The sequence below is a fragment of the Otolemur garnettii genome, unplaced genomic scaffold (assembly GCF_000181295.1).
Source record: "Otolemur garnettii isolate 467f Iridium unplaced genomic scaffold, OtoGar3 scaffold00054, whole genome shotgun sequence".
NCBI lineage: Eukaryota > Metazoa > Chordata > Mammalia > Primates > Galagidae > Otolemur > Otolemur garnettii.
The window spans coordinates 7216189-7234552 of record NW_003852449.1 but is presented as its reverse complement, the minus strand read 5'-3'; the positions used below and the strand labels follow the sequence as shown (position 1 = coordinate 7234552).

The 18364-nt window shown below is 34.6% G+C and overlaps 1 protein-coding gene across 1 annotated transcript in view; it reads right to left on the bottom strand.

Annotated features, from left to right (window-relative positions):
• Window positions 1-18364, bottom strand: part of MDGA2 (MAM domain containing glycosylphosphatidylinositol anchor 2) — a 739157-nt gene that overhangs the window by 9939 nt on the left and 710854 nt on the right. The window contains exon 15 of the mRNA XM_003792170.2: window positions 13836-13966. Within this exon, the coding sequence (XP_003792218.1) occupies window positions 13836-13966 (131 nt within the window). The remainder of the gene's footprint in view (window positions 1-13835; window positions 13967-18364) is intronic.

The window sequence follows — 18364 nt, the reverse complement described above, 5'->3', positions numbered from 1 at the left end:
GTTCTGTTTACATTCTGAACTCTTGACTACGATTATATCTTTGAATTATTGAAATTAAGTTTTATAAATGCCAGTAGATAAAATGGATAGTTTTCTTTTATATTTGCACTGTGAAGCAGATTACAGAAACAAAATGCTTATGTATTAAAATCAAAATATATTCCTTAGTCAAGTTTTCAAGCTTTTGCCGAAATAAATCCTTGCTGACCCACTTTTTCTTGAATATAAAGATGAGAAACTATAGCAATCCAGTAATATATGATGTACTAGACTGTGATATGCAAGATGTGATATTTATGCATTGAAAAATTATTCTTAATCACATTTCCTTTTAGAAAAAAGGCTCTCCAGTTTCAAAAGTTTAATTATGTTTTTTAAAAAATGTTCCATTATTATTCTAACTACTATTACATAATATGTTACAAAGATAAAATTGTGTTCATTTCCTCTCCAATACTTCTGAAATACATTTGGTTTAATTGATTTGAAGAAAGAATTACTAGCACCTAGATATCCACACAGAAAATGTTGACGTTTAGGTCTCCTGTGCAAAACCTGTACTTCCCACACAACCATGTTGATATTATGTAAGATAATTTCCCTTAATTGAAACAAGTTTAAAACTTAAGTCTTTTTACAAAGTGTTCATGCAATTTGGCAAACTTAATTTATAAGAAATACTGCACAATCAGAAAATTAACTCTTGATGGGTAAATTGAAATGGGAATTTAAAAAACTATGTGGACTTTCTGCATTAGAATTTTACTACACAAAATTGTTTCAGTTCATTGGTTAATTTCTTATATACATTATAATGCTTTAAAGTGGGGTAGTCCCACCTGTGGCCTGCGAGGATGCAGGCTGATTTTATGAGGACTTTTTTTTTCTTGCTTATCTGTGGTGTCAGATATCATGGAAGGTATGCAAGGACTTTTTTTTTTTTTTTACAATCAGCTTTTTTTAGGGTTTGTGCATTTAATGTGTGGCCCCAAACAACTTTTATTTTTCAAGTGTATGGCAAAGACAATAAAAGGTTGTACACTCGTGCTTTAACATAGAGATGATTCAACATAGAGATGATTCTCTTAAAGCTTGCATTCAAATATGATTTCTCAGCAAGAAAAGACAAGCCACATGCAGCACTAATGATTACATAAGTAGCCAGGGAAATCAAGAAGGGAACGCATTTCTGCTGATCTGACTATCGTTAATGGTGCCTTCTGCAAATATTCACAACATATTTTATTCTTGACAAAAGACAAAGCCCTTCTGATCATCATGGCCAAGGCAAGTGCAAAAGCCTCAGAACTGAACTTGAAAATGGACAGCGTGTATCATTTCAAAAACTTCAGGACACAAATATATTTGAAAATACTTATTAGCAATAATGACATTAGCTTTATTTTATTACTGGTTCAACAAGTAACTGAACTATCCTCAAGCATTACAAAAGAAATTTGAAGAGAGGCCACCCAATAGAAGACTATCCCTAATATTAACAGTGAGTTTACACAAGACTCTGCCAAATCAACTTTCTGAATGAATGTCAATTACTTGCCAAAGCTTCTAATCTGAAATAATAACATGATAAGATTTTGACTGTTGACAAAATCAGAAAGAAATGGACTGCATATGAGCTGCAGCTGGAAAATGTTTCCATGGTTAATCCGGGAGCCATCACCATGTCTACAGAATTGCCCTGATATCTGGCTTAGAATTCCAGGCATGCCGCATGGGCATGTAACGTCTTCTAGATTGTGGAAAGTCCTTACTGAGTGTTAAGTATTTGTATCTTAATTGTCTCAAAATCTATTTCCGAATCTTTGAATGAGGATAAGAGTAGAGGATCTCCAGAATCATCTTTACTGTAATTAAAAAAATGTGAAGGGTACTTTGTGTCTCCTAAAATTTACCTCTGGAGACATTTGGCTCATCCTATGACAGACGTAAAGCATTAAAAGGATGGTTAAATGTTTTCCTTGGTAGACACTGTAAGGACATTATAAGACTAACACTATATTAATTTTACATTTTTGGAAGTTTTGCCCTAATTATTTCAAATACAGGAAAATATATTTTCTTTTTTTAAATCTTTATTGTATTTAGAATTTTTTTTTAAAATCATAAACACATAGATCACATATACATTAATGCATTTATGAGGTATAATGTGCTGATTTCATACAGAATTAGGAACATCACACTGGTTGATATATATACCTCACCTTGTTTACTTAATTATTGTGTTAAGACATTTATACTCTATACTTAATTGATCCGACATGTACCCTTGCATTATGCACCATAGGTGTGATCCCACCATTTACCCTTCCTAGATCTGACCTGCCCCCTCCTCTCCTATCCTCCCTCCTCTCTCCTTTGTCCTGGGCCATAGTTGTGATCTATTCTTCATGTGAAAGTGTGAGTGACTATAAATTGGTTTCATAATAGCCAAGTCATGGAAGAAGCCCAAGTGCCCATTGACCCATGAATGTATTAATAAATTATGGTATACTGGGTGTTGCCTGTGGCTCAGTGAGTAGGGTGCCAACCCCATGTAACAAGGGTGGCAGGTTCAAACTCGGTCCCAGCCAAACCACAACAAAAATTAATGAATAAATTGTAGTATATGTATACCATGGAATATTATGCAGCCTTAAAAAAGATGGAGACTTTACCTCTTTTACGTTTACACGGATGCAGCTGGAACATATCCGTCTTAGTAAAGTATCTCAAGAATGGAAGAAAAAACATCCAATGTACTCAGTACTACTATGAAACCAATTTACAATCACTCACATTTTCACAGGAAAATATATTTTCATCATAAGCATTGATCCTGCTAAATTAATTCTGGTAAAAGAGCCCCAAAAGAAATTTCAGTAGAATAAAACTTCTGTTTCCCCTGAAAACTATGACACAATAATTTTATTTTCCACTAAGCACACTAATAGGACACAGTCAAAATAATGACTTTGCAAGTGATTATTTTTAAAGAGATTATGGCTCACACTAATTTAAAGGCATGCAGCTCCAAACAAAAAATCTTAAGTGATAATAAAATAGAGGCTCAAAGTCACTTATATCACATTTAAAATTCCAAGAGGTAAGAGATATATGCCTTTCACTTGAATTAAATGCTCTGCCCGTGTTCAAATGCCAGAAAGCTACATTTGGATAATATTAAAATGTTTCATAACTTAATTTATATGGTAATATGCTCGTATTATTGTTGATATTGTGCCTTCCTGTTAGAAATTCCATACTAAGGAAAATCTTTTGGGATTCTTAGGTTTTTAGAAATTTTTAGTTTTTAATTATTATAGGTACATAATAATTGTATATCTTTACAGAGTAAGAGAGATGTTTTGATATAGGCATGCAACGTGAATTAATAAAATCAGGGTAACTGAGGTATCTATCACCTCAGGCATTTGAGATTTCTCTGTGTTGCACATTGTTAAGCCATCTTTATGTTTTTAAAGTATGCCCTAACTTAACCTTCATTATAGTCTCTTTGTTGTGCTATAAAATATTGTTCATTCTAACTACATGTTGCCACCCATTACTCACCCCTATGTGTGAACCCTCTCCCCATTACCCTCCTGGCCTCTGGCAGCCATCACTCTACTCTGTCTCCATGACATCAACTGTTTGTAATATTTAGCTCCCACATGTTGAGTGAGAACACAGGAGATTGCTCTTTCTGTGCTTTCCTTATTCCACTTATCATAATTTTCCCTAGTGTCATCTATGTTGTTGCAAATGGCAAGATTTCATTCTTTTTGTGTCTATAAAATATTCCATTATCTGTATGTACTACAATTTGTTTATCTGTTCCTCTGCTGATGGACACTTAGTTTGATTCCTAATCTTTTTGATACACAGAACTGCCCTCCTTTGGATATATACCCATTTCTCACTACAGCAGTCATTATTTCCTGTTTTTTTTTTTATAAAAACCTTTTTTTTTTAATCAAAAGATGGGTTGTGATGATATCTCAATTTATTTTATTTTTTTTAGAGACAGAGTCTCACTTTGTCACCCTGGGTAGAGTGCTGTGGCATCACAGCTCACAGCAACCTCCAAATCCTGGGCTTAGGCAATTCTCTTGCCTCAGCCTCTTGAGTAGCTGGGACCACAGGTGCCCGCCACAACCCCTGGCTATCATTTTAGTTTTTATTTGCATTTCTTTGATGACTAATGACACTGAGCATTTTTCATATACCTGTCAGGCATTTGTGTGTCTTCCATTGAGAAATGTATATTCTGATCTTTTATCCATTGTGTAATTGGATTATTTGACTTTTTCTATTGAGTGTTTGGAGCTCCTGATATATTCTGATTATTAATCCCTGTTAGGTGTGTAGTTTGAGAATATTCTCTACCATTCTTTGGGTTCTGTCTCTTCCCCTTGTTGATGATTTCCTTTGAAGAAGTATTTTAGCTTGATCAGATCCCATATGTTCAATTTTTTTTTTTTTTTGCAGTTTTTGGCCAGGGCCGGGTTTGAACCCACCACCGTTGGTATATAGGGCTGGCACCCTACTCCTTGAGCCACAGAAGCCACCCCCATATGTTCAATTTTGCTTTGCCTACCTGAGCTTTGAGGGTATTACTCAAGAAGGCCTGGCTGAGACCAATGTCTCACAGTGTTTCTCCAAAATTTTCTTTTAGTAGTTTCATAGTTTTAGGTCTCAGATTTCAATCTTTAATCCATTTTGATTTTATTTTTGTGTACAGTGAGAGATAAGGATCTAGCTTCATTCTTCTGCATATAGATATCTCATTTCCCAGCACTGTTTAGTGAAGAGATTGTCCCTTCCCCACTGTACCTTCTTGGCAACTCTGTTGAAGTTCACCGTGGGTGTGTGAATTTATTTCTGGGTTCTCTCTTCTTTTCCATTGATTTATGTTTCTGTTTTTATGTCAGTGTCATGCTGTTTTGGTTACGAAAGCTCTGTAGTACAATGCGATTCTTCTAGTTTAGTTCTTCCTGCTCAGGATGGCTTTGGCTATTCTGAGTCTCTTGTAGTTCTGTATAAATTTTAAGGTTATTTTTTCTATTTCTGTGAAGAGCGTCCTGGTATTCTAAGGGGACTGTATTGAATCTGTAGATTGCTTTGGGTAGTATGGACATTTAACAATATTGATTCTTCCAATCCATTTAGCATGGAATATCTTTCCATTTTTTAATATCCTCTTTAATTTCTTTCATCAATGTTTTGTAGTTTTCATTGTCTCTATAATGTTTTGCTTCTTTGGTCAAGTGTATTCTTAGGTATGTTACTTTTAGCTAAGCCCCATTTAGTGAATGAGGTTACTTTGTTGATTTCTTGTCTGGATTGTTTACTGTTGGCATATAAAAATGCTTCTGATTTTGTATGCTGATTTTGTATCTTGACACTTGACTTAATTTGGGTATCAGTTGTAATTATTTTTTGGTGGATGAGTCCTTAGCTTTCCTTCCATAAGAGATCACAAGTATCCTTGAAAACTAGGATAATTAGACTTCTTCCTTTCTAGTTTGGATATACCTTGTTTCTTTCTTTTTTCCATTGCTCCAGCTCAGTGGTTCTCAACCTTCCTAATCCTGTGACCCTTTAATGTGGTGACCCCCAACCATAAAATTATTTTCGCTGCTACTTCATAACTGCAATTTTGCTACTCTTATGAATTGTAATGTAAATATCTGATGTGCAGGATGTGTCTTCTGAGGTCATGACCCACAGGTTGAGAACCGCTGCCAGGACTATGTGGAATAAGAGTGGTGAAAGTGGCATCCTTATCCTGTTCCAGATCTTAGAAGAAAGGCTCTCACACTTCCCCATTCAGTGTGATACTCACTGTGGGTTTGTCACATATGCCTTGTGTCTTATGGAGGTAAGTTAATTCTATATCTAGGTTTTTGAGAGTTTTTATCATGAAGGTATGTTGAATTTTATTGAATATTTTCTCAGCATCAACTGAAATGATCATGTGACTTTTGTCCTTCATTCTGTTGATATAATGTACCATATTAATTGATTTCTGTATGTTGAGCCGTACTTGCATCCCTGGGGTGAACCCCACTTGATTATAATGAATAATCTTTGAACATACTGTTGAATTTATTTTTCTTGTATTTTGTTGAGGGTTTTTGCACATGTGTTCATCAGAAATATTTTCTTCTTTGGTTGTGTCTTAATCTGCTGTTGATATCCTGGTGACACAGGCCTGATTTTGGAGTATCCCGTCTTCCTCGATTTTTTGGAATAGTTTAAATGAGATTAATATTACTTACTCTTTGAATGCTTAGAATTCAGCAGTGAAGCCACCAGTTCCTGGGCTTTTTTTTTTTTAATGGGAGACTTTTTATTACTTTTTATTAGTTTATTCTGGTTTTGAATTTTTTCCTGGCTCAATCTTGGTAGGTTTCTTGTGTCTGGAAATTCATCTGTTTCTTTTAGGTTCCAATTTTTTGGAATAGTTGCTCACAGTAGTCTTGAATGTCTGATAATGTAGTATCATTTGTAATGTCTCTTTTTTCATCTCTGAAAAAAAGTCATCTTTCTTTTTTTCTTAGTTTGTCTGGTTAAAATATGTTAATTTTGTTTATCTTTTGAAAAAACAACTTTTTGTTTTGTTTATCTTCTGTATTGCTTTTATAAGTTCAATTTCATTTGTTTCTACTCTGATCTTTATTATTTCTTTTCTTCTACAAATTTTGGTTTGGTTTCCACTTGTTTTCTGGCCCTTTGATATACATCATTAGATTGAAGCTTTTCTCCTCTTTTGATGTAAACACTTATTGCTATAAACGTTCTTGTTCTTGCTGCTTTCACTGTATCCCAAAGATTCTGATATGGTGTGCTCTTATTTTCATTTGTTTAGATTAATTTTTAAATTTCCTTCTTAATTTCTTCATTAAATCACTGGCCATTTAGGAGCAGATTATTTAATTTCTGTGTGTTTGTATATGTTATAATGGTTCTCCTGTTATTGATATCTATGGTTTTTTAACTTTTAAGAATTATTTTTTGGTCTAACATATGGTCTAGCCTTAAGAATGATCCATGAGCTCAGGAGAAGAATGTGTGTTGGATAAAACATTCTATAAATATCTCAAGTCCATTTGGTCTATATGCAGATTAAGTCCAATATTTCATTATTGATTTCCTTTCTGCATGATCTGTCTAATACTGAAAGTGGAGTGTTGAGGTCTCCAATGATTACTGTTTGGGGTCTGTCTATCTTAGCTCTGAAAATATTTATTTTACATATCTGGGTGATCCACTGTTGGGTGAACAAATATTTAGAATTATTATACGTTCTTGGTGAATTGATCCTCTTAGATAATGAACTTCTTTGTCTCTTTTTTACAGTTTCTGTCTTGAAATCTATTTTTATCTGATAGAAGTATAGCTATTCCTTCTCTTGTTGATTTCTACTTGCATGAAATATATTTTTCCATTTCTTTATTTTCAGTCTATGTGTTAAGTGTGTTTCTTGCAGACAACATAAAGTTTGGTCTTTTTTTATCTTTTCAGTTTATCTTTTTTATCTTTAAAATTCTGTATTTTAATCAGATTGTTGGTCCCTTCAAGTTCAATGTTATTATTGACAGGTAAGGACTTGCTTCTGCCATGCTGTTATTTGATTTCTGGTGGTTTTATGCTCTTCTTATTCATATTTACTTTTTTCTGTCTTCCTCTGTTAAAAATAATTTTATCTAAGCAGGTATTTTCAAAAGCTTAACAGATTACAAATAATTTTTTAGTTAAAAAAAAACTTTGTATGAAACCATTCAAGAAAGTCTAAAATTAAATAAAAATTTTAAAAATGTAACATAATTCAGTTGTGTTTCATATTTGCATGAAAAATTAAAATTAATGAAGTTAAAGAAAGTCCATAGCAATGTGACTAGGACATGAACACATATATGAAAATAAAAATACTATTTATCCTTATTTTCCATTGGTAAATTAAATAACTTAAAATTCATTATTTAAAAATCTTTATTTTTGATTTGCTTCAACTAAGAATAGAGTTTTCCATCTGAAACAACCTAATAACAAAATACATGAACCAACAGTGTTCAAGAGATAAAGAATAATAGTTCCTCCTGTAAGTATAGGGAACCGAGGCAAAGCCTGGTAGAAAACCTGAGGAGATGCAGCTGAAAGTCAAAGAAAACTAAGGCAGTAAGAGTGTTTAGAACAGAATACCAGGAAATCAAGAGTTAGAAGGTGGGGGGGAGAGAGAGAGAAGCCAAGAGTCCACTAAAGTATACAGCAGAGTCCTGATCAGGACATGATATAAGAAAATGTCTCAAGACCTGGGAAAGAACCAGAAAAGTGAATCTGAGTTAAAAGTACTTGATTATCCAGGACTGACAATGGTGATTGTTTCCACCAAACACACCAAAAGCCCTCATAATTCACGCACTGTTGAGTAGAGTACTCAGAATACGATTGCCTCAGTAGTAAGAAATAATTAGCCCTATACCAAATGCTACTCTAGGGTCACCTAACACATATTAAAAGCAAGACCTAAAATGATCAGAAAGTTTGTAAGTAATTTAACTGCATCCCTCAAAAAGTCTAAGAATATTTACAGGAATACAAAAATATTCAACATCTGTCAACATAAAATTCACAATGTCTGGCCCCTAACGAAAGTGCCAGATTTGCAAAGAAGCAGGAAAATAATGACCCATATGAGAAGAAAATTCAATCAAGAAAAACCAACCAAGAACTGATATAGATGTTAGCACCGGCAAATAATGACTTATACAACTATGTAACTGGATTTTCTATCTTGAAAACATTAACTAGAGACATGAACATAGTTTCTAAAAATAGTCAAATTGAACTTACAGAGATGCAAAGTCCAATGGCTGATACAAAAAGCACACTGAATAGGGTTGAGAGCAGATTGATTAGTGAAGGTAGAGACAGAACAGAAATTATCCCAAATTAAGCACAAATAAAAAAATTTAAAAAGACAGAAAAGCTTGCACACTCTGTGTGACACTTTTAAAGGACTCTATATGTGACTGGAATCTTTAAAGGAAAGGCAGGAGAGCAGAAATATTTGAAGAAACAGCCAGAAAATCCTCAATTTCATGAACAATATAAATCCACAGATCCAAGAAGTTCAATGAACCTCAAAAATATGGGAGACAAAGAAAAATACACCCAAACACATCATAAAAAATTTCTGAAAATCAGTGATAAGGAAAATCTTGAAAGCAAACCGGAGAAAAATGTCGTATTACATATGGAAGAATAAATACATGCATACCTACAGATTTATTCTGGGAAACTTTGCAAACAAGAAGACAGTGGAACAATATCATTAAAGTTCCAAAAGGACAAACTAAAAGGCTATACTCCGAGGAATTATATTTCGAAGAGTAAAGTTGAAATAGACTTTTTCAGAAGTACAAGAGGGGAAAGTAATCACATTCACAGACTCACACTACAAGAAATGTTAAAAGAATTCCTCAGGAAAAATAAAATTGATATCAGATAAAAATATGGATCTATAAAAATCTACAAAAAGCACCAGAACTGATAACTACATTGAACATCACTATAGAAACCCAGTCTGATTTCTCAGTTGGAATAAGCAGATGAATTGAGCACAGCAGAGAGAAAGTTCTCCAAGGTTTGCACCATTATAAATGAGGTTTTATTTGTTTGAACATTCTTGAACCTCTCCTTTGAACCTTCTTGTACATGTGTTTTTGTGAATTTACCAGTTAAATCCCTGATGCTGCAGAGAGCCTGTTGTCAAGCACAGTGAACTATAAAGACTCTTTGTTCTGACTTACAGTCATTGTGCTTCCTAGAAACAAAAGACTAATTCACTTTCTTCTTTTAATCAGTCCATTCTGAAAAGTGGACAAAGCGACCACGATGGGCCAAATCATAAAGAAAAACAACTTCTTTCTATAAGATTGTAACATAAAATTTGGAGGCAGCGCTGAGCTTCTTTTGTTTCTTTCCTCTGTGAAATCCTTCTCAGTATTTATATTTAGGGAGACACGCCCTTCAGGACACTGCCCGTTGTAACACCTTTAATTAAGAAGTCCATTCCCTTGGAAAAACACCGTAATAGAAAATAAAATCTGTATTTTTCTACTGTAAAAAGGATAGTAGAAAAGAACTACTTGAACAAATGCATATAATAATTTAATATCTGCCTGAGGATCATTTTACTAATTTTGGACAGTGAAGCAATTTGAGTTAATATGGCAACTGTATTTTTTAAAAAATAATTTACCACATTATCCAAATTTTTCTAGAGTAGACACTCTCTGTATCTACTTGCACATGTAGCTTCTGCCTCTGTAACTCAGCTGAAACCATCCTATCAGTTTCCTTCTAATTACCATGTCCTTGAGCTCAACCTGATTTTCTCTTTTTTTTAGAGACAGAGTCTCACTTTGTCTCCCTCGGTAGAGTGCTGTGGCATCACAGCTCACAGCAATCTCCAGCTCCTGGGCTTAGGTGATTCTCTTGCCTCAGCCTCCCGAGTAGCTGGGACTACAGGTGCCCACCACAACACCTGGCTATTTTTTTGTTGCAGTTTGGCCAGGGCTGGGTTTGAACCCAGCACCCTCGGTATATGGAGACGGGGCCCTACCCACTGAGCCACAGGTGCCACCCTCGACCTGATTTTCAATTTCAGTTTCACTGTCTTCTTTAAATTTCATGGACATCTAGATCTCTTTCCTTTTAACTTTGAAAAATACTGCTTAGGGTTGGGCTCCTATTCCACAGTTCATCTTAATTATTGAGTGGTTCTTTGCACCAACTTATTAATCAGTGTTTCCATATATATACTTTTTCTTGTTAATATCAACAACTCTTACAGTTTTAGGTAGGACGTGCAATCTGATGCAATCCAAATTTCAGTTGAACATACATAACAACTTCTTGCACATAATTGCCCCAAACAGAAGTAATCTTATTCATCTCTGAAACTTGTGCCTTTATCCTTTTTTGATAAAGGTAACATGTGGCACAAATATCACTCAGGACTCCCTAGATCAGTGGTTCTCAACCTTCTTAATGCCGGGACCTTTTAATACAGTTCCTTATGTTGTGGTGACCCCCAACCATAAAATTATTTTCTTTGCTACTTCCTAACTGTAATTTTTGCTACTGTTATGAATTGTAATGTAAATATCTGACATTTGGCAACCCCTGTGAAAGGGTAATTTGACCCCCAAAGAGACACAACCCACAGGTTGAAAACCACTGCCCTAGATGAAAAATCATTAGTCATTCATGGCTACTCCCCAATTTCAAACATAAAAATGTTCTGCTGGTTTTTGCATGTAAGTATATCTTGAAATCATCCTCTTTTCTTTTTACCACTTCCCTAGTTTGTCCCTTGAATACTTTTTTATGTGGATTTTACAAAGGTAACCTAAGTCATTTGCAAACCACATATTCTCTCCTTGAACCAGTATTCCACATAACAAACAACCGGAGTGGTGTACCATGGTATCTCCTGCGGAAAATCTTTTGACTCCCCACTACCTAAGCTCCTCAGATTCCTTACGCAGCCGGTCTTTGATCTACTTTGTATACTGATTCCAGATGAACATCGTTCTGTGTTTCTGGAAGATCCTGTGGTATATGACCTTGATACTTTTGTTCATTCTGGACTTTGCTGGAGTATTGACAACAGCCTTTCTCTGCCCTGAGTTTCCTCTCCTGGAAGTTTCACTTCATACAATCCACTTTCCTTGATGCTCCCCCATCCACGAGATGCTCTCGTGGGTCTGATGTGTTTCTAGAACCCTGTGTCCATCTCCATCACCTCAATTATCACACTATGTGATTTATGTCAGGTAACCCAACCTGAGGTGGACAGCACATTCTCAAATCTTCATGCTTAGCCGTGTACCTGACATATAGTAGGAACTCCATAAGTATTTTCAAACCATTGTTTATGGTAATGATTGTGCTAAAGGCACTCAATAAATATTTATTAAATGGCTGTCAATGCAATAAAACATCTTAAAGGCAACATTCATGTAAGTATTTTCTTTAACCCTTATTACATATTTATTTAATTTACTAATTTTGTGTTGGGGAGGTAATCATGTAGCAAGCAAAAATGTGTCTAGAATAACAACTTTTAGAAAGAAGGATTTCTAATGCCTTTTAATGTTCAGTTTACTTTTTCAGTAATGCTTTGGAATTCTGTCTTCCCAGTTTAATTTAGTTAAATCTGTTTCCATAGATTTAATTTTGACAGTTGTATTGTTCTTCATACAAACAAAATGATTTCTGTTCTTTTCCTAAAGTCATGGGTATCATATGGGGATCTTTTTTTTTTTTTTTTTAAGAGACAGGGTCTAACTCTGTCACCTTGCCTGGAGGGCAATGGCATCATCCTAGCTCACTGAGCCTCAAACTGGGCTCAAGCAATCCTTTCACCTCAGCTGGGACTAGGTACATGCTACTACATCCAGCTAAATTAAAAAAAAAAATTATAGCAATGGGGTTTTACTGTTATGTCCACACTGGTCTTGAACTTCTGACCTCAAGCAACCTCCTACCTTGGCCTCCTAAAGTGCTGAGATTAGAGGCGTGAGCCACTTCATGCCTGGCCAGGGGTCAATCATTGGTACATTTATAGATAACTGGCTATTCTCATTCTCTTTCTTCACCATTATGAATGACTGAATCCATTTTGATCATCCTGGTTCAATTTAGAACTTAGAATTTTAAAATTTAGAATTTTATGGATTAAATTACAAGAAAAAGGCATTCCACCAATAAAAATTGGCATATGGAATAGTCTCTGATTTTCTATGCCATGACACCATATGCTGTGAAATGCACCCCAAAAATTACCAGCAGAAGAAATATCCAATACTATAAAAACGGTGCAATAAAATGCTTTGAATCTTTTCACAATAGAGCATAGAACTACAGAACATATTACATGTCAGAGATTTTGAAAATATATTAGTACATTTTAAAGATTTAAAAATATTTTGTTATATTGGAATTAAGTTTATATAGGTGGACATTAAAGATCATGTGCAGGGGCGGTGCCTGTGGCTCAAAGGAGTGGGGTGCCGGCCCCATGTGCCAGAGGTGGCAGGTTCAAATCCGCCCCGGCCAAAAACTGCACACACAAAAAAAGATCATGTGCAATTTACAATGTTAATATATACATTTACATATGTGTATGTTTATATCGTTATTAACATCATTGAAAGTGTATTATTAACTCCATTGAAATAGTTTATCATCTATGTCTCTAGCTATGGTGGCTACTGTTATAGTCATTAAATTTTTATGATATCTTCACAGTTAACTCTCTAAGCTTTTCCTACATAAAAACAAAGAACAACAACTTGTTCAAAGTTATCTGGCTTTGATAATTAAAGTGATAAGAAACTGATATGGCATTAAATCAAAGAGACACATTTTGTGAGGAGGACATAAAATTCCATCAAGGAAAATTCAAGCTATTTAATTGAGAATTGATTACCTAGTTCCATTATTATAAAAGCCTATATTGTTTTTCTTCAGATAAATAAAATACAAGTGTGTGATTTTAGAGAATCCTAATTTGTCCAGATTATGTCTTCTCCAGGCAAATCATTTGAATTTTGAGGGAAAATTACTGAAACACATTACTTGATAGGTGTTAATGAACCCAAAGGGTATTTCTCTTTATAAAATAACTTTGAGATCTAAAGCATCTTATCATGATTCTTGTGATGCTAACGCTTCTGAATACTCATTTGCGCAAATCCACCTTTAAAGTCTGCTCGTACGTAGCAATCTGTTAGCAGCAATGACGGCTATGCTCTTACCTGAAATGAAGTGATTGGATATATGTTAACATGAGCCTCATTCCATCGCTGTCCTTTATTCCCACTTGAAGACCACAGTGGATTTTCTATTGCTGTCTGCCCTTTCAAGCGTAGATAAACATTTAAGACACCTAAAAATAACAACAGAGTTTTATCTTGCGTGTTTGTCTTTGCTTCAAATTTGTTTCTCTTAGATCAAACACTTGTAAACTTTTTAAATTAAAATTTTGCCGAACACTCTAGTGTCTTATCCTCTCCTCTCTCATTTTCTATCTTGCTGTGAGGACATTTGACATTTGATCCAAAGGTAACTCTGCCTAATCCCCAGAGCCTGGGAATGTTTCCTGGTATTCAAAAAGGGAATGGATTTAGGTTTGAAATCAGGGGATTATTTCAGATTATCTGGGTAGGCCCTACATGCAATGACAGATCTATAAAAACCTGAGGCAGTGGGAGATTCGATGCAGGAGAGAAGACCATGGGAGAGAAAAAAATGTTGTTACACTGCAGGGTTTGAAGTCAGAGGAACAGGCAGGAGTATAAGCAGCTCCAGTTTCTTTCCTGGAGACTTTGGGAGGAACTGGCCCTCCCAAAAGGCTGGATACCATGATGTTAGCCCCCATAATACTTATTTTAGATGTCTGTTCTGCAGAACTAACGTGTGCTGCTGCAAACCACAGTTTGTGGTCCTTTGTTATTTGTTACAGAAGCAGCAGAAAATTAATATAACATGTAACCGTGTTCTGCCCCACTAGCTCACAGTTAGACCCCGTCATGTTCTCTTAGATTACCATTTAGCTAATTTTTTCAGGTTAATTTATGGCTCTCTTATTTTTATTTCTAGAAGAATTATTTGCAAATGAAATAAAGATAGCTTCTCATCACTTATTCCCCTCTTTCAACAGTTTAATGTGCTGTACACAGTAATAATAAATGATCATGAATAATTATACTAACTTAGGTCTTACTCATTAGGCAATAGATTGGTAATTTTTTTTTAATCCTGACTTTATTGAGGTATAATTTACATGCAATGAAAGTCAGTTTTTTATTCCTCTGGGTAGATACTGCATCGTTTGTACCCTTATATTAATCTGAAATAAAAAAAATTCATGTTTAAGCATCCTGGAAATAATTTTAGACTAATGCATACTGTGAAGCAGGTGCCACTCGATCCCGCTGTGAAACATTTACATTTTCCCAACAGTCCCTCACTGTCCTCTGTGGTTATTCGTTCCAGCCACCCTTCCTGTGGCTAAGTATCCTCTGACTTCTATCACTAGTCAAACATTTTTGCCTTTTCTGGAATCTCACATTAATGAAATTTTCCAGTATGTCCTTTTGTGTGTGTCTGGTTACTCTCTCTCAGCAAAATGTGACATTTATCTGTGTTACTGCTTGTACTGCTTTTCAATTCAGTGCTCATTCCATTGACACTAATGCAGTCGTCATTGATACGTTTAGACCCAAAAAGAGCCTCTTCTTGCTTCTCACTGGTCTCTTCGGTTTTCCTTCCTTCCTATTTCTTTCCATTCCTTCTTCTCAGCTGATCAAATACATTTTAGATTTCAGTTCATGTCCTCTACAGACGCCTTAATCGCATTTCTTTTTATTATGCATTTGTAGTTGTTCTAGAGCAAAGAAGAGGCATTTATAATTTTTCAGAGTCTAATTTGTCACTATTTTACCCCTTCATACTCATGATTCATATAATACCTACTCCCTTCTCAGACTCCCCCCTCACCTTTCCCTGTTCAGTTCACCTGATCCTTCACTTTCTGTCTCACCTCCACGTGGGACAGTCTTACCACAGTATAATTCATCTCCATTTCTCTATTCAATTGTAATTACATCTGTCACTTTGTTTACATTATAAACCTTACTTTAGACTGCTATTATCTTTGAAGTGCCAGATATATTTTACGTAAATTCCAAGAATAAAGAAAAGCTGGCTTTTCAATTTCCACTAAGTATCGTTTTTAGTGGTTTCCATTTGTATTGGTAGATCTGAGTTACAACCTGGTCCCCTTAATTTCCCTGTGGCCTGACCTTTTCACAGTGGTGAGCTGACAGTGTCAAAGTTCCTCAGAATGGTGTTAGTAAAAATACCCTTAATTCACCCTTGTGGTTTTTTTGAAAGGAGTAGCATTCTGACAGGTGTTTTGTTCCTGCTTTTTCAAGATGCTGGCCTGTGATCATCTGGACTCCATTACTTTTCAAGTGAAGTTAGGCACGTTCATCTGTGTGCACTTTTACATCACATGCTTCTCTTTCTCCCTCAGCTCCTTTTTGCGAATTTCCCTTTGCCTTCAGTAGTTTTTTACCTAAACACAATTCTTTTTATATTCATCTTGCTCAAGGTTTTGCTGAGTTTCTCCCATGTTTTTCCATTATTTCTTAAAGTATTTTTCTGCTTCATTGTCTCCTTTACATATCCTAGAATTTTTATATATGTACACACACACACACATATACACACCTCACATACGTGCACATAGACACTTGTTAATGGAATTTGATATTCTTCTATAGGTCACTGTGTGTCTCTTTCATCTTTCTTCAGTATTTTTCCTTTTCTCTCAGATCAGAAAACTCTGTCTGTCTTCAAGTTCATTGATTATTTTTTTTTCTGCCATCTTGAGTGTTTTGTTTGTTAAGGCCATCCACCGAGTGTTTAAATTTCATTTATTATACTTTGTAGTATAATTTTCCTTATCCTGTCCTTTTGTAGACTTTCTCATTCTCTGCTGAACTTTACTATCTACTCATTCATTAAGACTATATTTTCTTTTATTCTTTTAGTATATTCTCTCTTTATGAACACACTTATAATACCCTTTTGATGCCTCTGTCTGCTCTTAGTTTTGGTTTCTATGGACTGATGTTTAATTTTTTAAGGCTATGGATCACATTCCCCATTTCTCTGTAAATCTAGTGACTTTCAGTGAATAATGGGCATTGTGAAAATTATATTATTCTCTAAATGCGTAATCTTTCTCAGAGGTCTTAGCCCTTGACGTGGCAGACTGTTCAACAATGGACTCATCATGCTTAACTTGTATGGGCTTGGTTTTACACTGCTAATTCAAATCTATGAAGAGCCCAAATTGTTGCCCTAGATTCTCTAACTTTAGGAAAGTAATCTCTAAAGCTGTCTTGCCCATGGATCTTTTTGGGGTTTACATTTAAGCTTTTTAAGGAATGGTCCAGAAAAGAACTTTCTACTGGCTTTGATTTTAACTCCTAAGGGAGAGCCTCCCTGGTTTTCTTTATGTTGCCAGGGGGTTGATGAGGTGCCTTCCCTTTAACATCACTGAAGCTTCACTATTTTCTGTAAACATCTAATACGTTTTTTATAATTGTTTAGGACAGGAGGACTTAATTGGTACAATTTACTAATGCATGTCTTCATGTCTTCATATTTTGATAATTTTATAATCATATAAATCATTAGTAATATGCTTATATATAGTTTAAAATGAAAATATATGTCTTCTACATAATATATTTATGAACATTGTACTTAAATATTGAAGAGCAGGAAAATGATATAAAAATTGTCATGAAATCAGTCAGAGGTAGCCTCCTTAATATTTTTGTGCATGTTACCTCAAATTTTTTTAAAAAATATTTATCTAGTTAGGTTGGCGCCTGTGGCTCAAAGGAGTAGGGTGCCAGCCCCATATGCCAGAGGTGGCAGGTTCAAATCCAGCCCCGGCCAAAAAAACTGCAAAAAAAGAAAAAAAAAATTACCTAGTTGTACACTGTATATGATACAAAATACTTTAGATTTCAAATTTTTAGAGCTATTTAATTTTTGTACACAAAACCATACATAAGGATATTATAAATATAAGTGCCTAAATATAAGCACCACTTTTTAAGCAAAAATACCTCATATTTTTCAAATCACACCTGTATGATTTTGGCTTATTCTCTTAAAAAAAAATCTCTCTTTGTCTCAGTTTCCCTATCAGGTAAATTATGATAATTAGTATCATTTTGTGAAAACTAAAGCAGGTAAGTTATATATTATGTCTCACATATAATCAGTACTTTATAGATTTATTATCTATAAAGATATTCAAATATTTCTCAATTTTCTTAATTATGTGATAGATCTAACACATCCCATGATACTGAACTAGAATCACATTACAGGAATAAATTTTACTTGATAATAGACTACTATTCTTTTATGTTTGACTGAATTTTCTAGTATTTCTAGTATTTTCTCTAATTTTCTTTCATGGTTTTTTATTTCAGTGTTACATTTTTGCATTTTATTTGAATCTATTATCTTCTTTTTCTCCTTCAGTGTATAAGAAATAATCTCAAATTTGTCCTCCACAGCACTGACTCTATTTTTCACTTGATAGATTCTGTTCTTTTCTTTCTAATGTCATCATTATGCCACTGTGGCACAATTTATAATGCTCCATCCTTTGCTGATCTCTTTCATCCAGTTCTTTCGTTTTCTTTGTGTTCTGTTCCATCTTCTTTTATTGTTTCATAAAATTCAGATTCTC